At 42.5% G+C, this 27,259-nt stretch overlaps 1 protein-coding gene across 1 annotated transcript in view; it reads right to left on the bottom strand.

The window, feature by feature from the left end:
* Positions 1–4,858: 4,858 nt before the first annotated feature.
* Positions 4,859–27,259, bottom strand: part of LOC135563647 (integrator complex subunit 1-like) — a 39,976-nt gene continuing 17,575 nt past the window's right edge. Inside the window, exons 11-12 of the mRNA XM_065006731.1 lie at positions 5,679–5,973; positions 4,859–5,061 (exon numbers count right to left, since the gene is read on the bottom strand). Of these exons, the coding sequence (XP_064862803.1) occupies positions 4,859–5,061; positions 5,679–5,973 (498 nt within the window). The remainder of the gene's footprint in view (positions 5,062–5,678; positions 5,974–27,259) is intronic.

Genomic DNA, 27,259 nt, shown 5'->3' with positions numbered 1-27,259 from the left:
GAACATTTTGACCAAGCACTCTTTTACAACAACCAGAATCTCAGACATGTTTTGGGTTAGATAACCTTCTATTGGGCTAATGCAGGCTGAAGAGCCAAAGTTTCACCCGCTGCTGTGGCATTTGATATCGGCAAGCAGACCTAGGATATGCCGAGGCCGCACTAAAACATCGACAGTATTCTGCTACAGCTGCTGTTGTTCGTTAAAAAAAAGTCAGATACCTATAGATTTTCTAAATAGTGGTAAAATATTTCACACCGTGTGCCTATTGGGATCCGTTTGCCGTGAACTTCAATACTAAACTTTATTGAAGGCTGTTAATTATAAGCATAGATATCGTCTGCAGTTTCAGTTCCTCAAACGTCCCTCTTTAAATTTCGCACATGCGCACTGCCACTGAAGAATGAAATGACGCGGCAGGTCCTGTCGCTATGGGCAGGTCTGCGATCAGCCATATTGAGCCTGTGCGCATTGGTTTTTACATTTGTGAACACAATCATGATTGTGATAAAAACTTATTTTGGATGTGTCTAAACTAAAGGTATGGCAATGGCATATTCCATCTTCGGAGTATGAACTCTAGTCTGGGTATCAGTCTGTTTCCACAGACTGCATATTGAAAGTTGAAATTACTGAAAGGCCACTCTTTGGCATATGACACAGAGTACAAGGAGTGGAAACAATGATAATTACCTGAATTCAAAGGGCGGGGAAATACTATAAGAAAACCAGGTGCAACTGTGGGTTTACCTGTTTTCCCACTGAAAGTTAGAAAAATAGTTCATTTTGTGTGTTAAAGTGTTCATATTTATATTAAACCAGCATAGCATATTGTTTTCTGTTAGTTAAGAAGGTAATCTCGAATGCTACTCTTGTGGTGGGGAAAGGAAAAGTAGCCTAGGGTGCGGTCCAAACACTTAAAAGACACCCTATATTCCCTCAGCTCGCAAATTAAGTGGACACTTAAATATATAATTATTAATATATACGCCTACTGTTTGATAGCTAGCAAATGAATTAGCTAACTAATGTTAGCCTGCCTAGCTGGATCTTCTGAAGAAGGAAAATGTTTTATTTCTACAATTTCCAAAAGATAACCAAACAAAAACATATTTACTATTTGCAAGACGTGTTTGTGCTGTCATGTGCACTAGTAGCACATTTTCAAACTTATTTGCATTTGTTTTTACTTACACTTGCATGTTGACTTCTCCATTGAGGTTGTTTTTAAATTTTCGCAGACTTTTCTTAGCGGATGTACAATCGCGCGCAAATTGAATTATGGGGAGTTTCAGGCCACGGAGTGAACATAATTGTACACTCAGAGTGAACATAATTATACACTCACAAAGCCAACTTAAAAACGAGGGCTGAGGGGCTTATTACGTTGCAAACTTCCATTGTTTGGCTAATAATTTGGACCGCCCTCCACGATGGCGACAGGGATTCCCCCAATGGCATAAGGCGAGGCAGGTTAAGTGGACGAGGGTGTGTCTTTTAAGTCTTTGGACCGCATCCTAGGCCTACCTCACTGCAAAATAAAAGAGAAGAAACTAAAACTGAGTTTTTAATTTAGGTGAGTCTGATTTGATTAATTGAGATGATAGCAAAATCTGTTGTACCGTTGGGATGTGGCCATTGTTATAAATGTTTCATAAAATAAGCCGGACATAGACCTACTTGCACTCAGTTTTCAGAATGCATCGGATTTGGATGGATATCAGGAGTATCCAGCAGCACAGCATGAACCATGAAAACAGCCCAAGACCATTATTCCTTCTCCATCCAACTTCACATTTGGCACTATGGATTGGGGCAGGTAGCGTTCTCCTGCCATCCGACAAAACAAGATTAGTCCATCAGACTGCCAGATGATGAATCATGATTCATTATTCCAGATACTTGGCATTGCGCATGGTGATCGTAGGCTTGTGTGCGGCTGCTCTGCCATGGAAACCCATTTCATGAACAGCTCTTGTGCTGATCTTGCTTCCAGAGAGCAGTTTGGAACTCGGTAGTCAGTGTTGCAACCGAGGATAGATCATTTTTAAGCGCATACTCGGTGGTCCCGCTCCAGTTCTGTGAGCTTGTTCTTGACAAGGGCAGCTCTAGCAGGGCAGAAATTTGATCAACTGACTTGTTGGAAAGGTGGCATCCTATGACGGTGCCACGTTGAAAGTCACTGAGCACTTCAGTAAGGACATTCTACTGCCAATGTTTGTCTATGGAGATTGATTATACACCTGTCATCAATGGGTGTGGCTGAAATAGTCGAATCCACTAATTTGAAGGGGTGTCCACATACGTTTGCATATATAGTGTTTAATCTAGGTCTTGTGCACCTTGCACATTCATGCAGTTGTGTAGACTACATAACACAAGGGAGGGAACCATCCCTCTTGTCAAGGTCTGTCATCAAATATGACAACATAGCATATAAAGTTATCCAGCTAACTTTCTAAGACTGTCTTAAACAGACAAAAAGAAAGATAAACCTGAAATGGAAATTGTAGAAATTGTACCAAGCCTGTTTGTGTGTGACCTTTCTGATTTCTTATTCTTAGGGAACTTTGATGAAATACTTCTACTTGGAGAATTTGGTAGCCATGCTGATAATCTCACACCATACACCTTTGTACCCTATGTTTTTATTTATTTACATCAGAGACGGACCTTTCCCTTTCAAACAACAAGGTGCTTTTTTTTTCTGCTAAGGCCTGCTATCTGAAAGTGAAACCCCAGGTAGTGGGACTCAAGGACACCCGACTGAGGGGTGCTTGATAAGGTGAAACCTCCACGAAGAACTCTCCTTTCATGTTATCTTCGTCCTCAGTCTGAGCATCCCTCAGGAGAGCGCTTAACAATTCCGCTGAGCCTGGTCTATTTGACATTTTGTGTCATGTTCATAAAGATGACTCTTTGTGCATCATTCTGGCGCAGCACTGGCAGACTCTGCATCGCATCCAGCTGAAAAAAATGTGCAAAGCTTGCATTTTTGTCACCAGGGCTACGTACCCTTTCATTTGACTAACATAGGCAGGCCCCTCTCTTCACTCATCTCTTTCTGACTGAAGGAACAGCTGTCACCTTGTAGACCATATGGATGTGGCAAAAAGTGGGTGTGTAGTAGCTCTGCTTGCTGTTGATGCATATTAATGATTAGCTGTTGCTACATGACAGTGCCATTTAAAAACAAATCCTCTCCATAATTAAGATGTTTGCCTACTTTATAGCCTACAACATTTGGGCTGGTTTTCAAGAACAGAATGAGTCTAGCCCTGCTGTGTTTGGATCTCCAATCTCCATTCCAAGGTGTGATGAAGATTCACACAATAAAGGTCACGCTCTGACCTTTATTTCCTTTGTTTTGTCTTTATTTAGTATGGTCAGGGCGTGAGTTGGGGTGGGCAGTCTATGTTTGTTTTTCTATGTTTGGTTTCTGTTTCGGTCTAGTATGGTTCTCAATAAGAGGCAGGTGTCTTTAGTTGTCTTTGATTGAGAATCATACTTAGGTAGCCTGGGTTTCACTTTTGGTTTGTGGGTGTTTGTTTCCGTGTGAGTGTTTGTTGCCACACGGTACTGTTTCGGTTTTCGTTCATGTTCACGTTTATTGTTTATATTTCATAGTGTTCAGTTTATATCTTAAAATAAATGTTATGGACACTTACCACGCTGCGCATTGGTCCTCCGATCCTTCTCGCTACTCCTCCTCAGAAGAGGAGGAATGCCGTTACAGAAACAGCCACCAACAAAGGACCAAGCAGCGTGGTAACAGGCAGCAGCAGCAGGAGAGGCAGCGATACCTGGAGAACTGGACTTGGGAGGAGATTCTGGACGGCAAAGGACCCTGGGAACAGCCATGGGAATATCGCGCCCAAAGCAGAGCTGGAGACAGCGAAAGCAGAGAGGCGGCATTATGAGGAGCTAGCACGGCAGCGCGGCTGGAAGCCCGAGAGGCAGCCCAAAAATGTATTGGGGGTGGGCACACGGGGAGTGTGGCGAAGCCAGGTAGGAGACCTGCACCAACTTCCCGTGCTTACCGGAGAGAGAGAGAGGGACAGGGCAGGCACCGTGTTATGCGGTGGAGCGCACAGTTTCCCCAGTGCGTGTGCATAGCCCGGTGCGGTACATTCCAGCTCCTCGTATCTGCCGGGCTAGAGTGGGCATCGAGCCAGGAGCCATGAAGCTGGCTCTATGCATCTGGTCTCCAGTGCGTCTCCTCGGGCCGGCGTACATGGCACCAACCTTACGCATTGTGTCCCCGGTTCGCCAGCACAGCCCAGTGCAGGCTATTCCACCTCGCCGCACTGGCCTGGCTACGGGGAGCATTCAACCAGGTAAGGTTGGGCAGGCTCGGTGCTCAAGAGCTCCAGTGCGCCTGCACGGTCCGGTCTACCCAGTGCTATCTCCACACACCAGCCATCCGGTGGCAGCCCCCGCACCAGGCTGTCTCTCCGTCTTCTGCCTACAGGTGTTCCCGCCTGTCCAGCGCTGCTAGAGCCTTCCTCCTCTCCAGCGCTGCCAGAGTTTCCCGTCTGTCCTAGGACGCCAGAGTCTCCCGTCTGTCCTGAGCCGCCAGAGTCTCCCGTCTGTCCTGAGCCACCAGAGCCACCAGTCTGTCCTGAGCCGCCAGAGCCGCCAATCTGTCCTGAGCCGCCAGAGCCGCCAGTCTGCCAGGAGCCGCCAGAGCCGTCAGCCAGCCAGGAGCCTCCAGAGCCATCAGCCAGCCAGGAGCTGCCAGAGCCGTCAGTCAGCCAGGAGCTGCCAGAGCCGTCAGTCAGTCAGGAGCTGCCAGAGCCGTCAGCCAGCCAGGAGCTACCAGAGCCGTCAGCCAGCCAGGAGCTGCCAGAGCCGTCAGTCAGCCAGGCATTGCCAGAATCGCCTTCACTCCGGAGCTGCCGGAGTCTCCCGCCTGTCCGGCGCTGCCGGAATCTCCGTCCCATTCGGGACCCATTTCTAGGGTCCCTGTGTCCGAGGTCGGCGGCGGGGTCGCCGTGTTTAAGAGGCCATGGAGGCGGACAATGAGGCAGAGAAAAACTGTGGTGAAGTGGGGTCCATGTCCTGCGCCAGAGCCGCCACCGCGGACAGACGCCCACCCAGACCTTCCCCTATAGGTTCAGGTTTTGCGGCCGGAGTCCGCACCTTTGGAGGGGGAGGTACTGTCACGTTCTGACTTTATTTCTTTATTTTGTCTTTATTTAGTATGGTCAGGGCGTGAGTTGGGGTGGGCAGTCTATGTTTGTTTTTCTATGTTTGGTTTCTGTTTCGGCCTAGTATGGTTCTCAATCAGAAGCAGGTGTTGTTAGTTGTCTCTGATTGAGAATCATACTTAAGTAGCCTGGGTTTCACTTTTGGTTTGTGGGTGTTTGTTTCCGTGTGAGTGTTTGTTGCCACAAGGTACTGTGTAACATGTACGCTGGGAGTCAGGAAGCAAGTTCAGGGAGTGTATTTAATAACTAAATGAACATAAAACAAAAGCAGAAAAACTGGCAGCGTACAGACATGAACACTGGAACAGTAACGCCTAGGGAAAGAGCCAAAGGAGTGACATATATAGGGAAGGTAATCAGGCAGGTGTCCAGGTGAGTCTGATGAGGCGTTGGTGTGCGTAACGATGGTGACAGGTGTGCGTAATAATGAGCAGCCTGGTGACCTCGATTGCCTGAGAGGGAGGATACCTGACCATACCCCCTCTCTGATGCGTGGCTCCATCATCAGGACGTTGACCAGGAGCGGGCCGGTCACTTCTGCTGAGGCGCGGGAGCCTGTCGAGCAAGCTGAGGCGCGGGAGCCTGATGAGCCAGGCTGATCCGCGGGAGCCTGACGAGCCAGGCTGAGGTGCGGGAGCCTGACGAGCCAGGCTGAAGTGCGGAAGCCTGACGAGCCAGGCTGAGGTGCGGGAGCCCGACGAGCCAGGCTGAGGCGCGGGAGTCTGACGGGCCAGGCTGAGGCGCGGGAGCCTGACGGGCCAGGCTGAGGCGCGGGAGCCGGAAGAGCCGGTCACTTACACTAACAAAAAAAATAAAAACACTCCCTGAATTTATTGTTGCTTGGTTAAGGTTAGGGTTAGAGTTAGGGAAGGGTTAGCTAACATGCTAAGTAGTTGAAAAGTAGCTAAAAGTGGAAAGTTGCTAAGTAGCTAAAATTGTCCATGATGAGATTTGAATACGCAACCTTTGGGTTGCTAGACGTTCGTGTTGTACGTCCACCCATCCACCCAGACCAACCAACCAACTAACCTACCTACCATCCTCCTTTGGTTTTTGTCTTAAGTAATATTTTGTCTCATGTAACCAAACCTAACATATCCTAATAATTTGAGGGTCTGGATCTACATTTACTATGTTACGTCTAATCTATGAGTCCAGGCTGATTCATATGTAACACTGAATGAATGGTACTGAATGGCAATGAAACAGATGCAGTGAAACTGACATTACAGGCTTTTAAAGGTAGACTCGGCAAAATGGGGTTGCCATGAACAGCGCCACAGATGATGAGATGTATGACTTTTCTCTCGTACGTTCACGCGCAGTATCTGAATGTGTACGGGTTTGCTTCACGCTGTCACAGCGTGGTAGCCACGGGATCAAAACAGCGGAGAAGTTGAGCCTCGTGTATCAACATTCTTAGTTGTTGTGGAAATTAATCCACTTTGCTGTTTACTTTCTGCGGCTATGTCATATCGCTGAGTCTACCTTTAAGTTCAAATGTTTCTTCTAACAAAATGCAAAGCCATTTGTATTCATGCACTCATGCAGTAGACTTGCTGAAAAAAAAACGATTCATCATTCCACACTGCACAGATACTGTACATAACCATTCCAATTAGGACATTATAGATTTTAGTTTTGTGCCAGAAAGACAGCGAGAGAAAAGCATGGGAGTAGCCGATCATGCAAATTAAAAAGAAAGAACAAGCTCATGCATTGTTCATGAATACCTCTGGACGTAAAGCACTACCATTTTAATATCTGTTTTATGTTCTTGTAAAACTGTGTATGGAGTTTAGTCTCTTTATGCGCCCCCACATAGGGGAGATAAGGTGATTGTCTGACTCTGGCAGGATTTAATTAAAAATACATTTCATCCCCAGTGTTAACTCCTACATTTCAGCACATACCTAGCCCTCTTTTGTTCCCATTCTCAACTGCATTTTCTCATATTCATTTGATTTTAAAGCTGGTTTCTAATGAGACAGGGATTATATAGCCATGATTGACGTATTAAATCCATTGAATGACTCCATTTTAATAGTGAGGATATTTAAGACCAGGGTAATTAAAGTGTGATTGTCTTTCTTAATTGCTATAGCTGGACATTTTATAGCAGCTATTCACATTTAAAAATGTACTGCACTAGGCCTACTGACAGAGTCAGGAATCATTTAATTGAAGAGAGGAGTTGGCTATTCATTTTACTGCACTCATAAAAAGTCATGAAATATTTAACGGAGTTCTATTTCCTATTTTAAACTGACATGTTTTGATAGGCCTACTGCATAACATGGACTGCTCACTAATGCAAGTTACTTTTTGCTAGTATTTATTCAGCCGTCAGCCAGCGTTGGAAGTTTTTCCGGCAGACATTTTTGTTGGTGCAATTTAAGTACATCATGAGGTCCTTTCTCTCCTCCCGGTCAATTTAATGAAGTACTGTAAATTGATGGTAAACAATACATATCAATTTTTCACATTAACTGGAAGTTGTTTGTTGCCATTATATTAATAGAGAACCTGAAAAGCACCCTATTGCTAAAACCTGGTTGTCACCTCATCATTTGGCTAGTGCCCTAGCCGGCATAATAATCTTTCTCACTTATATGCAGGCTGCTGGCTAAATAAGCACAGCCTTACACCTAATAGTTGTCCCAATAACTAAGAGAAGTGACTTGGCCCTCTGATGTAACTCTTTCATTCAATAAGCAAAGGCTATGGAGGGGTCATGGCATCCTTGTTTTGGCATGGAGTAAAATGAGCTCTGTTCGGGTTAGTAGAAGCCTTGATGGGTCACCTACCTCACAGATTACAAACACCCTTCTACCCACACATACAGTAGAGCTCAGGGACATACAGGGCTCTCTCTCTCTTACACACACACACACACACACACACACACACACACACACACACACACACACACACACACACACACACAGATAAAAGCTTGCCGTGTCAAAATGTCATCTTAACTGTGAGTAATTATCTCCTAATTGCAGAAGTCACTTCCTTCCCTCCCATCACTACACTGCATTTCAAATGTATTCAAATGTGTTTCTTCTATGTGTAGCCTCATCAAGTCTCTTCGATACTGTATGAATGGATATTATGTGTTCTTTCTTTGCATATCTTTGAATGACACCTGCCTGAATATTATGTGATGTGTGATTGATTTAATATTATCTGTAAAACACAGATTCAAAATGTAATATGGTGCTTAACAATATGTTTAATTGAAATTGCTGTCCTAACATCTGGAGTCTAACGTCAAAGATTAATTCATGGAAATGTATGGGGTGGAAATGGAGTACCTTCACATCACATTATTGAAAAACACAGCAATAGAATCTCTCTCTCTCTCTCTCTCTCTCTCTCTCTCTCTCTCTCTCTCTCTCTCTCTCTCTCTCACTCACACACACACACACACACACAAACACACACACACACACACACACACACACATTCCCCTTGTGACCACTAGAGTGCTGTGCTGTATTGCTGATAGAACTGAGGCTACTTGTCTATCTTAACAATAGACCAAACTCAATGACTATGGTCTGTATTCTATGAAACCTGTTATTCTGGGTTTCCAAATAATTCACACAAGAACACATTTAGACGTGATTCCAATAGCTCAGTTGGTTGAAGCATGGTGTTTGTAACACCAGACTGGATGAATGCTGAAAGCAAAACTCTTGAGGACTTTGCTGTGGAATGCATGGGCTTCTTTTAATTGGCCGCCCTCTGTCATGTACATTGGTTTGTATAAGCCTCTCAGCACAGGTTAGTACATATACTAGCCTTATTTATAGCACTATTACCTGGACTACTGAGCAGGGACTGGGATTACCTTCATCAATATACAGTAGGTTAAGACTGGGTCAAATTTCATTCCCCATTATTATTATTTTGTGGTTATTCTGAGCCATGGTACTGAGTACTTTTATTCTAATTGTGGCTGGTGTTTTGGTGTCAGGGATAGTAATATTTCTCGGCAGAATCAAAAAAACGAATCTGCTTCACCACGATTGATGTGCAATTTGCAAAACCAGAAATCTTTGTTGGACTGTACTTGTGATGAAGGAAAATGAGTGTCAATGTCAGTGTCAGCCCTAAACTCTCTGGTGTATAGAGCTCTATCTTTAACCGAGTAATTAAACTGAGGTTTGTAAATCAGCCATGGGTTTGGCCAGTCTCTCTCTGCTGTTGCTGTGTGGACCCACCGAGGAGGGGCTGACTAAGAAAGGGAGAATAGGAGAGAAGAGCGAAAGAGGAAAGGAGGAGAGGGGAGGAGAGAGGATGGAGAGGAGAGAAGGCTGAGTCTCTCCCTCCCTCTCAGATGGTTAGCCTGTCCCGTTTTCTTTTTAAATAAAGTGCTTCTTCCCACAAAAATGCACATACAAGGTTGTTTCACTGCAGACCATACATCTTCAGAGCCAAGGAGAGAGAATGTTAAATTCCAGGGGATTCGGCAAATGAACATGTTAACTACAGACAATACCGGAATATAATCTATTTCCCTTTAGGAGCTAAGTGGTGGCAAAACATGATGTCATTGTGTTTTCTTTTAACAAAATTCATTTCTGTTGACATGCGGTAGACTGTACATTCTCACAAGTACAGGTATACCGTATGTAAAAGGTTGCAGCTTGGATGGAGAATAAAATATTTTCCATTTCGGTGCAGCCCACCAGGTTGCCTGATGTGCTGTTATGCAATTACAATCCCCTAGGCACTTGCAGTATGTTCTTCAATGCTGTTACCATGAAAATGAGAATGATTAACATTCTGTATTTGAATGGTTAACATTCTGTATTTGAATGGTTAACATTCTGTATTTGAATGGTTAACATTCTGTATTTGAATGGTTAACATTCTGTATTTGAATGGTTAACATTCTGTATTTGAATGGTTAACATTCTGTATTTGAATGGTTAACATTCTGTATTTGACTTGCACACGGTATTCCTGGCTTTAATGTCTTGCCCCCATTTGCTGTGGATCACCATGCAGATGTCTAGCCCCATTAGTTGCCCAGTTATTGAGGTGTGTGCACCTCAGTGCACTGTCTGCTGGTAATGACACCCCTCATCATCTTGATTTGGACAAAGAGAAATACCCCTATTACCAAGACCCTGTTTCCAATGTGGAACAGCTCTACCAGGGTGAAGTGACAGCAAGCCTTGCTCCACACATTATTTTGACTTGCTTATATTTCAGGGCTACTAGTTATATTTCAAGGCTACTATTTATTCAATGGACCATTGTACACATAGGCCCATTTCCTTGTTACAGAACATATTATGAACATTTCCATAATGCTCACATTGTGCATTAGAGCTGGGTTTGCAACCTTGTGTGTCTCCCAGTTTATCATTGTAACAGGCCTCTGCTTCCTCTTATCTTGGTTAACTGCTGGCTCTATTTGCTTTGCAGGGTGAGAGCCTGTGCAATTATGAAAACACAGTTACCATGAGATGGCATCAACGTCAGTTCCATTGCAGTAAGGAGAAATTAATTAGTTACTATGACAGGACCTAAATAGTTTGGTTGATGAGTTCATTAACTGTAATGTATTTCAAATGCCTCTTGACATATGTATGTAAATTACACCAAAGTAGTATGCCCTTTGGTATTGTTTAAACTCTTGGAGATATCTGTAATACCTGATTAATTTGAATAACTTTATTAGTTTGTGCCGTTGAGTGTCTTTCTGGTTTATGATGCAGCACCTCATTAAATGTAAATTGCTCCAAGGCATTATTAATGGTGTAGTTGATACATTGAATTATCATGGACTATTCACAGCAATTAATATCAGACATTCAGTTACCTGCAAAGCTTCTATCTAGTTCATTATTGATTGATTAATAACCTGTTTAAAGGATTTACAAAGATGGACAGTTTCACTACTGTTTTGCATACAAAGCAGTCAAGGACCTGTTTTTAAGTATGCACATTTTTCACAGGATGCATTATTGCAAGGTACATTTGACTCCAGCGATATTAAAAACACAACATAATTTCTTCCAATCTTGCCCCTTTTAAGTGGTTTTAATGTAAAAAAAAAAAAAAAAATACAGTTTTATCAAAATAGATGATTATTCTAGGGGAAATGTTAATCAAAATGGAACCTTTACCAAGGGAATCTAATATTTCTCAACTCACCACAACAATTATATCATGTACTTTCATTAGATTCAATTTGCCCTTTCAGTCCTTTCAGTTGTCAGCATTGACCCATATGCAGCTGTTTGAAGTCAATTGTGTCGTTGTTTCTTTGGCAGTGTCTCCAGCATTTTGATCTCTCGCCTCAATTTTCCTCAGTGTAATATTCACACAGGATTGTTTTGTTTCATGGCACCTCTAAATCTTCATTTCAAATGTAGACAATTCAAGTGTTACCTGCGGCACTGGGTGTACCCTGAAACGCCCAGCGAATCCAAAGCAGTTCACTACTGAACAGTCTCAAGGTGGCTACATTTTTAATGACTTTTGGTTTTTAATTGAACACTCTGAGACATTCTCGAAGCCCTGAAGAGGCCGGGGTGGAGGAGATTCAGAATGTGGAGCAGTGCATGCATAGTCTGTTTTGTTTCTCTTTATTATATGAAATTGGAATAGACCTCCTTTAATTCCCAGTAATTCACCATCTCCGCTTAAGATCAGCTTCCACACATATAGATATAGAATGTTATGAGATGACATGGACAAATGAGGTAAATAACATAATATAGCTTACAGCATTTCACACTTCAGAGAAGGGGGTGGGGCTTCATTTTTCATGTTAGATCAAACCACACATGGTATAAGATATATACAGTGGGGCAAAAAAGTATTTAGTCAGCCACCAATTGTGCAAGTTCTCCCACTTAAAAAGATGAGAGAGGCCTGTAATTTTCATTATAGGTACACTTCAACTATGACAGACAAAATGAGGAGACAAAAATCCAGAAAATCACATTGTAGGATTTTTAATGAATTTATTTGCAAATTATGGTGGAAAATAAGTATTTAACACCATTATCCCAGAAACCGTGTGGTGCCAGGACAACCACTTCTCCCTCAACGTGATCAAGACAAAGGAGATGATTGTGGACTACAGGAAAAAGAGGACCCGAGCATGCCCCCATTTGCATCGACAGCGCTGTAGGGGAGCAGGTTGAGAGCTTCAAGTTCCTTGGTGTCCACATCCCCAACAAACTAACATGATCCAAGCACACCAAGACAGTCATGAAGAGGGCACAACAAAACCTATTCCACCTCAAGAGACTGAAAAGATTTGGCATGGGTCCTCAGATCCTCAAAATGTTCTACAGCTGCACCATCGAGAGCATCCTGACTGGTTGCATCACTGCCTGGTATGGTAACTGCTCGGCCTCCGACCGCAAGGCACTACAGAGTGTAGTGCGTACGGCCCAGTATATCACTAGGGCCAAGCTTCCTGCCATCCAGGACCTCTATAACAGGCGGTGTCAGAGGAAGGCCCTAAAAATGTTCAAAGACTCCAGCCACCCTAGTCATAGACCGTTCTCTCTGCTACTGCACGGCAAGCGGTACCGGAGCACCAAATCTAGGTCCAAGAGGCTTCTAAACAGCTTATACCCACAAGCCATAAGACTCCTGAACATCTAATCAAATGGCTACCTAGACTTTTTGCATTGCCCCCCCCCCCCCCCCCCCCCTTTACACCGCTGCTACTCTCTGTTGTTATCATCTATGCAATAACTCTACTTACATGTACATATTACCTCAACTAACCGGTGCCCCTGCACATTGACTCTGTTCCGGTACCCCCCTGTATATAGTCTCGCTATTGTTATTTTACTGCTGCTCTTTAATTCCGTGTTACTTTCATTTCTTATTCTTATTCATATTTTTTTAACTGCATTGTTACAATTCCCAGCCCTATTGTGTGTTATGTTGGCCTGTGACTGGAAGGCGCAGCCAACAAAACCCCACATCAATCAATGAATAAAACAACATGGTGGCTTCGGTGAGGATGGGTGCTTTTAATTTTCTTTGCGGCTTCTCAATTTTTCAGTAGTCTCTCTCAAAGTTGGCTGCTTAGCAGGGGTGTCTCCGGAGAAAATCTGTTGTCTGTCTTGCCTGTCCCAGCGCCTGCTGGGGAAATGGCTGAGGGGAGTTTCTTCAGAAGACGAAAAAACCTATTAATTACCGATGTAGTCTCAGAGCTGGGCTACGGTAGCAGGTAAATGAGATTCAGGAGGAGCAGCTGCAGCTCATCTCCCGTGTCTAGCTATTCTTAGAGACTAAAATGCTGAAGGGATGGCTTTGGGACAGGACCAGGACCGGAGAAATGAACACATTGTGTTGCTATGTGTTTCTACACAGCAAAAAGCGCCTGTGTTAATTCAACTTTAATAGTGTCAGTAAAATGTATATCGTCCCCACTCAGTAGAGTTTCCAGACTTGTTCAAAAAAGTGTTGGTGTTTAAAATAAAATAATCTAATTGAAGTCATTACTCATTATTTCCCATCCTCTTCCTTCTCTGACAAGGAATCTGACAATGTTCCTAAAAGTAAGGGAATTACTCTAGACATTTGATAGAGACCCCCCTTAACTTAGCAATCATAACCCTAATAATCAGTGCACATTCCGGGCGATGATGTCCTAATTCCTACAGCAAAAGTCATTCTGCATTCTGATACTATTCTAGCCTATCATCTTGACATTCATTCATCATTATTGGGTTAATGTTTTCAGACCATTTAGGCATTTCCTTTTTGAGGAAATAATGGGTTCAATACTATACAATGACACCGCAACGCCGTTGTGGGCGGCCCTCTTTAAATTCATACATCAATCCGGTGGCCTCTGTTTGATGGTTGGGCGGCATTTTGTGTAGAGTACAGGTGTGATGACAGGTCTGTGATTCTGCCTTGGTGTTATTTACTGCAGCGGTAGGCACACAAATACATTATACACCTCTTGGAAAAGGTCGTGGAGAGAGATGGAGAGCAGCAGTAAATTGCCTCTCCATCATGTTATTGGCCTTTCATGTTACCAAGTCGGTCATGTAGGCTCATTGTGAAGGCATGCCTCTGATTGAGTATGAGCACATTGACTAGTTTGCATTAATCTGCATTTGGGTCATTTACACTGTTCAATAACATCATTATTCGTTTCTCAATAGGATGATTGTTCCAACGATTAATCAAGGACATTTAGCAAACAAGGATGTGTGATACATTTGACCGTAAACACTCTCGAAATGACTCTCGATCAATTAAACTATATGGCTTATTCAATCAGTCATTAGGCAGGATGTAGATTGTCATTCACACTCTCAAAGTCTTTATTTTTCAATATCATAGAGAATATCCCAATCTTATTTATGGGTTTTCATGAGTTTGTCAATGCATCCTCCAGACAATAACAAAACACAGTCAAGCAAGTGGTAGCCCAGCAAATCGGGAACATTCCCAGAACATTACGTAAGATTCCCATTAAGTTCTAGTTAGGGTTTGTATCTAATATTAGGTTGATAACATCCCAAAAACATTGAAAGTAATGTTTTAAAGGAAATACGCTTGGAATATTCTCATAACATTCACCAAAATGTTGTGCCCAACATCTGTAACAAACATCCAAACGTTCTCATTATGTTTCCAGGTAATGTAATAATGTATCAGTTATGGTTGTAGAACATACTGCTGCTGCAAAAAAAACGTGAGAACAATAGAAATGGTTCTGGGAAAACATTATGGGAATGTTCTGCTAATGTTGATGGAGATGTTATTAAAAACACCCATAACAAGCAGGCAATATTCACACAATGTTCTCATAAAGATATAGTGTGACGTTATGACATGATTGCTCCAATAACGTTCCCTCAACCTACTACAGCAATATAGATGGGTTAGCTGACAACGTCACAAAAACGATGAGCGAGCTTCAAAGGGGCAAAGGGCTGTGTGTTGTTACGGTTCTGGATGGCCAGATAGCTAGCCACAATGACAAGAAACTGCCAGGTGAAGAATTGTAAGTGGCTTGTTTCAGCTCGTTTGATCTTGTTCTTGATACCATGTCTTGTTTTGACGTATTTTGACTGATGTCACATCTACTGTATGCTAATATGGCAGACATGTGCTAGCTAGCTAGCTAACCAATAACTATAATGATGTATTTGAGAGACAAGTGCTCCTTGTGCAACTTTATTTATGTTTTCAATCAAATTGGAGACGAAATATAGTTTATATGTTATCAACAGTATAAGTCAACCCCATCTGTTTTGCCCCATAGTTGCATATTTTTCGTTAGGCCAAATCAGGTCTGAAATTTTTAAGTGGAAATTACAAACTTCAGAAGCATTTTTAAACCGTGAATATTCTACAAGTTTTCCATTTCTGCGGCACAGGAACATCTCTCCTGCATCAGGGTGGGCCTGTTTAGGATCCGGTATAGGCCTAACAACCAATGATGTGTATTGATAATAACAAACAGCACACCAAACTGGGAACATTCCCAGAACATTTGCATACATACCAATGAAGTTCTGTTAGGGTTTGAGCTATCATTACGACAGTGTTGTAGTACTCGAGTCCGGTCTCGAGACCACATATTGAGTGTCTCAGTCTTGTATCGGTGTTGGATGCATTTTTACTCGTTCTTGACTAGGTCATGAATGGTGATGACTCAAAATTTCTTGCCAAGACCAGCAATTATCAGCTTCCATTCAGTCAGATAAAAGTGATTCGCCAAATATATACACTCCTTTCTTGAACCATTAATATCACATCGCCTATTGAAACCTGGGATTCTTACTTTACTCGTAACATTACTGTTCTTTACTTTCATTAAAAAATATCCTCAAACTTTGTCCAAATTTCCTTGACTCGCTGGTAGGGAAGAGTGGGGGAAATTATAGCTAGTATAGACATGTTTGCGCTGTGGCAAACCTATTACACCTTCAGTGTGTGACAGGTCCGTGATGGTGAAAGGACAGCAACCGTAATACCAGTGCACTCATGTAGGAGAGGGCACTTTTTTTGTAAAACACAAAGGGCCCTTTGGTGTAGTGGAGGTTCTACACAGGTATATGCCCTATACCACAGGAGGTTGGTGGCACCGGCATTGCGGAGAACGGGTTTGTGTGTAATAACTGGAACGGAATAAATGGAACGGTATCAAATACCACAAACACATGGTTTCCAGGTGTTTGATGCCGTTCCATTTGCTCCGTTCCAGCCATTTTTATGAGCCGTTCTCCCCTCAGCAGCCTTCACTGCCTTATACCCACGTTTCTTTCAGTGGGCACTGCCTATACTCCGTTCTTAATCCCTACTGTTGCGTATCAAAGTAGTGTATTGGAGTATACGATTTATTATTGATGTAGTACAATAGAGAAATAATGCAAAAAAAGTAGCCTACACAATCGCAAAGCACATGAAATATATTCACATGTGAGCAGCACACATAGCCTAGCTTCAGCAGAATATCCTCTGCAGACAGCAAGAGTGCTCAGCTCTCAACTGGTTGTGGCATGGAGCAGCTCACAGAAGAAGGACATCGGTAGCCGGTAGGGTAGGACAGATGTTTCAACTTATGATATCTACCAGTGAATGCTAACTAAGGCAACAATGGGTATGCAAACCAGGTATGGAAAAAGTTTGGTCCATCATCTTGGTTAGTAAGATATTTGCAATGAGCAATCCAGTCATCATGCACTGTTTGCATGAGCATTTCTTAAGGCATTCCCAAAAAACCTTCCCAATTAAATGTTGACTGCAATGTAGGCCTACAGAATGATATAATGCTGTTTTGTATCAATGGGTAGGGCATTTCTTTTGCTCAATTTAATTCAAGGGTAACTACACACGCCACAAATACATATTTTATTTTTCCCAGACCTCAAATGGTCTGCTAATGTGGTTTAAGTATTGTTGTGGACTTAGAACATCACATTTTCATATTTTATTTCTAAAAAAAGTGTGAAAATCAGAGTGAAAATCGGACAAAACTATAGGAAAACATAGGAAAACATAGGATATATCACACCGCGCCTTTCCTTCACACAGGACCCACTTCTCCAGGCACCACCACACCACTGCATAGAGCGGATGGAAAGACAGCAGTACCGTTCACTCTGACATAATTAGCCAGTAGGTCCCCATCATAAGAATACAAAAACATAACCATTAGGCGAAGCATTTCCCAATCGAAACGTACGACTATTACTTCCCATTGCAAAAAACATTTCATGTTTGGCACACAAAGTAACCATTGATCGATCGAAAGTTTAAATGCAACAATGTTTTACGCACATACTGTAAGTTATTTTCAGAGAGATGGCTAACAGCATGCGAGCTGCAATAAAAATACACAGTTCCACTCACCAGATGATGATCATATGAAACTTTACTTCTCGTTGGAAGTTATTCTTGAAAAGGGACAACCTCTTCGAAGAATCCTTCTGCAGCCGCTGCAAACTAGCCTACAACAAAAGCTAGCTAGACCATGGGAAAACTACTGCTCGCTATTGCACAGTGACATTTTTGTCAAATTGGTCCCGCCCATTACAAGTCATTGTGATTGGCTGATTCCACTGTTACTTCAGCATTTTGCCCTAATACAGTTGAATGGCAGACGCCTTCCATCAAGCTTCTGATGACCTAGCCAATGGCTGACTTAGCTAGCTAGATTTATCTCCACAGAGACCACCAAAGAAAAATCCAGATTTTTTTTCTCTTCAGTGTTAACCCTTCCCTTTCGAACAAAAATGTAAGAGATTAAATCAGAACATCATTGAAATGAATAATAATTGTATAAATCCTTAGCCTTTCTCTTAAAGCCTCGAAGGTCCTCGTTGTTCCCCACTGTGTTTGGGTTAGTAAAGCATTGTAGAGTGGCTCTATTTGCCCTCAGCATGCGTTTTTACCCCATTCGGAATGTCTAAAGAATCCATATGTTCTTCTGAAATATGAACACAGAAACACAGGACATTTTCAAATCTTATTATGCTGACGATTTGACAAAATCGTCCCCCTCCCGGTCTCAGTCTTGACTCGTTCTCCCCCCTCCTGTCTTGGTCTTGAATCGGTCTCGCTTTAGGTGGTCTCGAACACAACACTGTATTATGATAACATTCAAAGAATATTGTTGATCACCAAATATTTTATTTGAAGTAGTTCGAAGTAGTAATATATCTCCATGTTCAGGGGACATTATTAGAACCATCGTGTTATAATGTCACACTATAACTTCATGAGACCATTGTAGGAATTCCCTGCTTGTTGTTATGCTCGTTTTGAGTAACTTATCCATCATTAGCAGAACATTCCTGTAATGTTTCCCCAGAAACATTTCTGTTAGTTTCACATGATGGTTGTGGCAGTATGTTCTTCGAACATTACCGGAACATTGTGTTGTTACATTCCCTGACAACCTAATGAGCACCTTAGGGGAATGTTTTTTGGTCGTTTTTACAGATATCACCAGAAACATTTTAGTGAATGTAAGGCGAACATTCCAAGGATATTCCTATTACAACACCACAAGGATCGTTCCTGCGAGACTCTTAGTTATTCTGTAAGGTTATGACATACCTCAACGATTAATGGAAGTAGTTTTGAAAACATTTCCGCAATGTTCTGCTAATACTGATGTGTAATGTAACATTATTATAGGAAGTTGCCAAACTTTGAAACAAATGTCATTTCAATATTTTTACATCACTATATTTTATTAGGGTATTGTCCAAACATAGCTATAGCTTTTTTAAAAGAATTAGTCATCAAGTCATCTTCAAGCCCTGTAGGTTATTTAGTCTGCTGCACCACCAGGATCCTAGTGTTTCAAGTGGATTTCCCTTTGTACTGAAATCAAAATCAAATGTATTTATACAGCCCTTCGTACATCAGCTGATATCTCAAAGTGCTGTACAGAAACCCAGCCTAAAACCCCAAACAGCAAGCAATGCAGGTGTAGAAGCGTAGAAATCCTTCAATTATGATCCAAACTATGGCTTAATGTCTGAGTACATATTCACATCTATGTGCACATCAACGCAATCTGCCAGGCAAGAATTTAACATGATTTCTGAAATTAAGTTTTGTAGGGAAGATGAAAGTCAAAACATCCCAACTTTACAGTATATAAAGAAGGTTGGTAGAGTGAGAAATTATAGAGTATATTTCTTTTTCTAGATTAAGACAAAGACCACAACCTGGAAGTAAGAGTAAAGGTATAAAGACCTTTGTGTTTGTGTTGGTCCCATTCAAGTGGCGCAGTGGATTCATTCCAGGACTAACACGCCAAACCTCGATCCTCGCTTGCGACTATCAGCAAAATACAGTGGAACTGTTTGTGCAATAAATGTCTCATAAATTGTAATGTGATTCCAAGTAATTGCCACATGTGTTGTTGTACAACTCATTTCTTCAACAATAAAATAACATGAACACAGCTGTTCAAAACTTCATTTTATAATTCTGGGAACATACACAGTGAATTATTGTTCTTGTAACATCAGGTGAATGTTTTTTTGCAACCTAAAAGAAACATTGTGTAATCAATTGCGCTTACTGGACAGTTTTGTGTTTTGGGAACACATCTTTTGGGATGTCCCTACAATGTTCTCACCAGACTGTTCCCACAACCTAATGAAACATTCTGGAACCTTTTGAAGAACAGACTCTGGGAACGTTCTTGCAACGTCAGCCGAATGTTTTATACAAACGTTGAATAATCATCGGCACAACTGGACAGTTTTTTTGTGTCATGACAACTTTTGACGCAACCTAACGAATGTTCGGGGAACTTTCACACAACCAATTTTTCGGTTTGCTGGGAGGATTCCTACTGACTGTATTGAATGAGCACCATACATTGCAGTATATGATTTATGTCCCATAGCTCTTATGTCTGTGGTTTGGAATGCTCAGGTCTTGATGGAAATAAAGTGCTGTGTATGTTTTACCAAGACATGTAATCCCAAAGATGAATGGCTCTATTCTATTTACTCTCAAGGTTAGTTATCCTCACGCAGTCGGTGGGGTACAGATGGAGATGCTAAATGTATCACTGAAGATCATGCTGACCGTCCATGGTACTAGTGTAATTGAAGATCATGGACCACATCTGCATGATGCTAAACTCCCATTAGGATTGAATGGTAAGGAAATGGAATGCCATATGTTTGTGTAGTCATAGCTATCCATGAAACCATGTCAACCTGACAGAATGTTGACTCGCTTCAAATCTTTTCGATCATGTCATGCATATGGAAACTTAGACACAACAAGACAGAGCTGTAGAGACTACTACCAAACCACAGTGTTGTGGTGCATAGCTTTACTGTAAACTGTGCATTACATTTCATTCCTAGCATCAGATTGTCTAAAAAGTTTTCAAACATTCTTCTGGATATGCTTGGACTATCTTTATGTAATGGTAAATTATTTACAGTTGGATGCGCTGAAATCCTATATTCCAGATATATCCATGCAGCATTTCCATACATGAGCTACTTGAATGAGCACAGTCTTTTCCATTGGGATGGTGGGGAATTTGTGTTACTCAGCAAATCGACCCCCCCAATAGCCGGATGTTTAATTCCCCTGTAGCGCTACACTAAATTAACAACCCGGCAGCAGCAATTTGAAATGGGAGTGTAGAGCCTGTCATTGGTCACAAAGGCATCAGGACATCTGTGTGTGTGTGTGTGTGTGTGTGTGTGTGTGTGTGTGTGTGTGTGTGTGTGTGTGTGTGTGTGTGTGTGTGTGTGTGTGTGTGTGTGTGTTTGTTTGTTTGCTCGCTCACATTCTTGTGTGTAAATGGTTGATGGGCTTGGTGGTTCTCTGTGTTGATTGCTTTACATCCGAGTGTGTTTTCTCAAGTGTACTTAGTGTCCAGGGCGTGTCTGGCAGCAGGAGCAGAAATTTCATGTGCTCACTGAGCAGCAACATTATGTTTGACTTCACCTGGTCATCTGCCCCTTGGTAGTATCCTTCTTGTGCTCTAATTTACTTTCTTCTGAAAGGCATTTGTGTAATTATATTATTCAAATGAAGACTACCACAGAATGCATACATATTATCAAACATGGCATAAACTCATGTAACATAGTAGTGTTTCTACAAGTAGGCTAGTTTTCAGGTGAAATCATTCCCCACAAATCCTTCAAAGGGCCTGTTTCAATTCAAATGTTACAAGGGAACCTCGACAAAATCAGAATTTCATTAGATCTGTTTACCAAATCCTTTTCTACGGTGCCAGCCTAAGTAGCCCCTGGCTGCAATACTTTATTAACTTCTGAAAAGTTATATAAATATATATATATATTAAAAATATATATTTTATTATACAGTATATACAGTATATCACAAAAGTGAGTACACAAGAAATTACACTTTGCTACAACGTAAAGTAGTGAGTGTACAGCTTGTATAACTGGCAACAAAAGTGAGTACACCCCTAAGTGAAAATGTCCAAATTGGGCCCAATTAGCCATTTTCCCTCCTCGGTGTCATGTGACTCATTAGTGTTACAAGGTCTCAGGTGTGAATGGGGAGCAGGTGTGTTAAATTTGGTGTCATCGCTCTCACACTCCCTCATACTGACTGACTGGTCACTGGAAGTTCAACATGGCACCTCATGGCAAAGAACTCTCTGAGGATCTGAAAAAAATAATTGTTGCTCTACATAAAGATGGCCTGGGCGATAAGAAGATTGCCAAGACCCTGAAACTGAGCTGCAGCACGGTGGCCAAGACCATACAGCGGTTTAACTGGACAGGTTCCACTCAGAATAGGCCTCGCCATGGTCGACCAAAGAAGTTGAGTGCACGTGCTCAGCGTCATATCCAGAGGTTGTCTTTGGGAAATAGATGTATGAGTGCTGTCAATATTGCTGCAGAGGTTGAAGGGGTGGGGGGTCAGCCTGTCAGTGCTCAGACCATATGCCGTACACTGCATCAAATTGGTCTGCATGACTGTCATCCCAGAAGGAAGCCTCTTCTAATGATGATGCACAAGATAGCCCACAAACAGTTTGCTGAAGACAAGCAGACTAAGGACATGGATTACTGGAACCATGTCCTGTGGTCTGATGAGACCAAGATAAACTTATTTGGTTCAGATGGTGTCAAGCGTGTGTGGCGGCAACCAGGTGAGGAGTACAAAGACAAGTGTGTCTTGCCTACAGTCAAGCATGGTGGTGGGAGTGTCATGGTCTGGGGCTGCATGAGTGCTACCGGCACTGGGGAGCTACAGTTCATTGAGGGAACCATGAATGCCAACATGTACTGTGACATACTGAAGCAGAGCATGATCCCCTCCCTTCGGAGACTGGGCCACAGGGCAGTATTCAACATGATAACGACCCCAAACACACCTCAAAGACGACCACTGCCTTGCTAAAGAAGCTGAGGGTAAAGGTGATGGACTGGCCAAGCATGTCTCCAGACCTAAACCCTATTGAGCATCTGTGGGGCATCCTCAAACGGAAGGTGGAGGAGTGCAAGGTCTCTAACGTCCACCAGCTCCGTGATGTTATCATAGAGGAGTGGAAGAGGACTCCAGTGGCAACCTGTGAAGCTCTGGTGAACTCCATGCCCAAGAGGGTTAAGGCAGTGCTGGAAAATGGTGGCCACACAAAATATTGACACTTTGGGCCCAATTTGGACATGTTCACTTAGGGGTGTACTCACTTTTGTTGCCAGCGGTTTAGACATTAATGGCTGTGTGTTTAGTTATTTTGAGGGGACAACAAATTTACACTGTTATACGAGCTGTACACTCACCACTTTACATTGTAGCAAATTGTAATTTCTTCAGTGTTGTCACATGAAAAGATATACTCAAATATTTAATAAATTGTTTAACTTGGGTCAAATGTTTCAGGTAGCCTTCCACAAGCTTCCCACAATAAGTTGGGTGAATTTTGGCCCATTCCTCCTGTAGGCCTACTTGCTCGCACACACTTTTTCAATTCTTCCCACACATTTTCTATAGGATTGAGGTCAGGGCTTTGATGGCCACTCCAATACCTTGACTTTGTTGTCCTTAAGCCATTTTGACACAACTTTGGAAGTATGCTTGGGATCATTGTCCATTTGGAAGACCCATTTGCAGCCAAGCTTTAACTTCCTGACTGATGTCTTCAGATGTTGCTTCAATATATCCACATAATTTTCCTACCTCATGATGACATCTATTTTGTGAAGTGCACCAGAGATCTTGGCTGATTTCTTTTGATTTTCCCATGATGTCAAGCAAAGAAGCACTGAGTTTGAAGGTAGGCCTTGAAATACATCCACAAGTACACCTCTGATTGACTCAAATGATGTCAATTAGCATATCAGAAGCTTCTAAAGCCATGACATAATTTTCTGGAATTTTCCAAATTGTTTAAAGGCACAGTCAATTTAGTGTATGTAAACTTCTGACCCACTGGAATTGTGATACAGTGAATTATAAGTGAAGTAATCTGTTTTTAAACAATTGTTGAAAAAAGTACATGTGTCATGCACAAAGTAGATGTCCTAACCGACTTGCCAAAACTATAGTTTGTTAATTAACAAGAAATTTGTGGAGTGGTTGAAAAACGAGTTTTAATGACTCCAACCTAAGTGTATGTAAACTTCCGACTTCAACTGTATATATATATACATGTTTTAAAATATATTTTCCTTTATTACTTTCCCCTAACCCTACCACCCCTCCCCTAATCTAATACAATTTTATCTGTCACATACACATGTTTAGAAGATGTTATTGCGGGTGTAGCGAAATGCTTGTGTTCCTAGTTGTCACGACTTCCGCCGAAGTCGGTCCCTCTCCTTGTTCGGGCGGCGGTCGACGTCCCCGGCCTTCTAGCCATCGCCGATCCACTTTTCATTTTCCATTTGTCTTGTCCTTGTTTTACACACCTGGTTTCAATCTCCCAATTACTTGTTCATTATTTAACCCTCTGTTTAACCCTCTGTTTGTTTGTGAGTGATTGTTTATTGTATTGCGGTCCGTATTTGTGGCCTTGGATTTATTGACGTGTATTGTGATTATTGTTGAGTAAAATTGCGTACATGACTCATATCTGCTGTCCTGCGCCTGACTCATCTACACCAGCTATACACAGACGCATTACACTAGTTCCAACAGTGCAGTAGTATCTAACAATAGACACAAATCTAAAAGTAGAAGAATGGAATTAATATATAAATATTAAGATGAACAATGTCGTAGTGGCATTGGCTAAAATACAATAGAATACAGTGTATACTGTACATATGAAATGACTAAAGCAGTATGTAAACATTGTTAAAGTGACTAGTGTTCCACTATTAAAGTGACCAGTGATTCCATGTCTATGTATATAGGGCAGCAGCCTCTAAGTGCGGGGTTGAGTAACCAGGTGGTTGCTGGCTAATGATGGCTATTTAACAGTCTGATGGCCCTAAGATAAAAGCTGTTTTTCGGTATCTCGTCCCAGCTTTGATGGGGTGAACAGGCCGTGGCTCAGTTGGTTGATGTTCTTGATTCTCTTTTTTTGCCTTCCTGCGACATCGGGTGCTGTAGTTGTCCTGGAGGGCAGGCAGTGTGCCCCTGGTGATGTGTTGGGCAGACCGCACCACCCTCTGGAGAGCCCTGCGGTTGCGGGCAGTGTAGTTGCCTTACCAGGCGGTGATACAGCCCGACAGGATCCTCTCAATTGTGCATCTGTAAAAGTTTGTGAGGGTTTTAGGGGCCAAGCCGAATTTCTTCAGCCTCCTGAAGTTGAAGAGGCGCTCTTGCACCTTCTTCACCAAACAGTCTGTGTGGGTGGACCGTTTCAGATTGTCAGTGATGTGTATGCCGAGGAACTTGAAGCTTTTGACCAACTCCACTGCGGTCCCGTCGATGTGGATAGGGGCGTCCTCACTCTGCTGTTTCCTGATGTCCACGATCAGCTCCTTCCTTTTGTTGATGTTGAGGGAGAGGTTATTTTACTGGCACCACTCCACCAGAGCCCTCACCTCCTCCCTGTAGGCTGTCTCGTCATTGTTGGTATTCAGGATACTGCTGTGTCGTCTGCAAACTTGATGATTGAGTTGGAGGCGTACATGACCACGCAGACATGGGTGAACAGAGTGTATATGAGGATGCTGAGCAAGCACCCTTGTGGGGCCCCTGTGTTGAGGATCAGAGAAGTAGAGGTGTTGTTTTCTACCTTCACTACCTGGGGGCGGCCCGTCAGGAAGTCCAGGATCCAGTTGCACAGGACGGGGTTCAGACCCAGGGCCTCGAGCTTAATGATGAGCTTGGAGGGTACTACTGTATGGTGTTGAAGGCTGAGCTGTAGTCAATGAACTGTATTCTTACATAGGTATTCCTCTTGTCCAGATGAGATAGGGCAGTGTGATTGCATAGTCTGTGGATCTATTGGAGTGGTATGCAAACTGAAGTGTGTCTAAGGTGTCAGTTAAGGTAGAGGTGATATGATCCTTGACTAGTCTCTCAAAGCACTTCATGATGACAGAAGTGAATTGCTACGGGGCAATAGACAGTTCAGTTACTTTTGCTTTCTTGGGTACAGGAACAATGGTGACCACCTTGAAGGAAGTGGGGACAGCAGACTGGGATAGGGAGAGATTGAATATGTCTGTAAACACTCCAGACAGCTGGTCTGCGCATGCTCTGAGGATGCGGCTAGGGATGCCATCTGTGCCAGCAGCCTTGTGAGGGTTAACACGCTTAAATCTCTTCCTCATATCAGCCACTGAAAATGAGAGCCCACAGTCCTTGGGAGCGCGCCGCGTCTGTGGTACTGTGTTATCCTCAAAGTGGGCAAAGAAGGGGTTTAGCTTGTCTGGGAGCAAGACGTTGGTGTCCGCGACGTGGCTGGTGTTCCCTTTGTAGTCCGTTGAATTGCGACTCCACTTTGTCTCTGTACTGACATTATGCCGGTTTGATTGCCTTACTGAGGGAATAACTACACTGTTTGTATTTGACCATATTCCCAGTCACCTTGCCATGGTTAAATGCGATGGTTCGCGCTTTCACTTTTGAGCGAATGCTGCCATCTATCCCCGGTTTCTGGTTTGGGTAGGTTTTAATAGTCACAGTGCGAACAACATCCCCTATACACTTCCTGATGAACTCAGTCACCGTGTCCGTGTATACGTCAATGTTATTCTCACAGAACATATCCCAGTCCACGTGATCAAAACAATCTTGAAGCGTGGATTCCAATTGGTGAGACCAGTGTTGTATAGACCTTAGCACGGGTACTTCCTGTTTGAGTTTCCGCCTTATAGGAAGGGAGGAGCAAAATTGAGTCAAGATTTGATTTAACGAAGGGAGGGTGGGGGAGGGCCTTGTATGCATCCCGGAAGGGGGAGTAACAGTGGTTGAGCATTTTAATTGGAGTAAACTAATGGACAACAACACTTAGGCTTCTACTTCCAGCTTATACATAACATACATTTTACGGACACAGTATATTTTACAATAGTCATCTTTTATTTGTTTTTCGTCCCATCCTTCAGCTACCCTCAACCCCTCCCATCTATCTCTGAAGACCATCCCGTTTTGATTTCTAATGATGGAATATTTAGTTATAACTCTGACCCATAACACATCTATCTACCTCATATGTTTTATCAATGAAACAGGATACTGGAAAACTATATTAATGGATTGGTTCACCACATGGCTTTCACCCAAAGAGCCCAAATACCTCTAGGCTTGCAATTTTAGGACAGCCAAACTCACTGTTTGCAACTCACTGTTATGCAGCCTATGCATTTTACTATGATGCAATTAGCTCATTACTTGATTGCATATTCTATAGAGCACATACTGAGGCTGTAGCTGAATTATATGAATTAATTCACTCCCATTGCTTATTGAAAATGACAACTTTGGATAATTGTAATTGCAATCAATCAACTCATATGAATTGAGTGACTCCCTAGTTGATTGTGTTGAAAACAATGCATACTTGACTTTGTAACATTAGCTTGGTTTCTTATTCCAAATACTTCATTCTTCTTTGTAGTGCATTTGTATATTCATGTGTACTTTGTATTGCTCATGTC

Source organism: Oncorhynchus nerka, linkage group LG21 (genome assembly GCF_034236695.1).
Source record: "Oncorhynchus nerka isolate Pitt River linkage group LG21, Oner_Uvic_2.0, whole genome shotgun sequence".
In the NCBI taxonomy this organism is placed as follows: domain Eukaryota; kingdom Metazoa; phylum Chordata; class Actinopteri; order Salmoniformes; family Salmonidae; genus Oncorhynchus; species Oncorhynchus nerka.
Note: the sequence above shows the minus strand (reverse complement) of the source record. Positions and strands in the feature narration are given on the sequence as shown.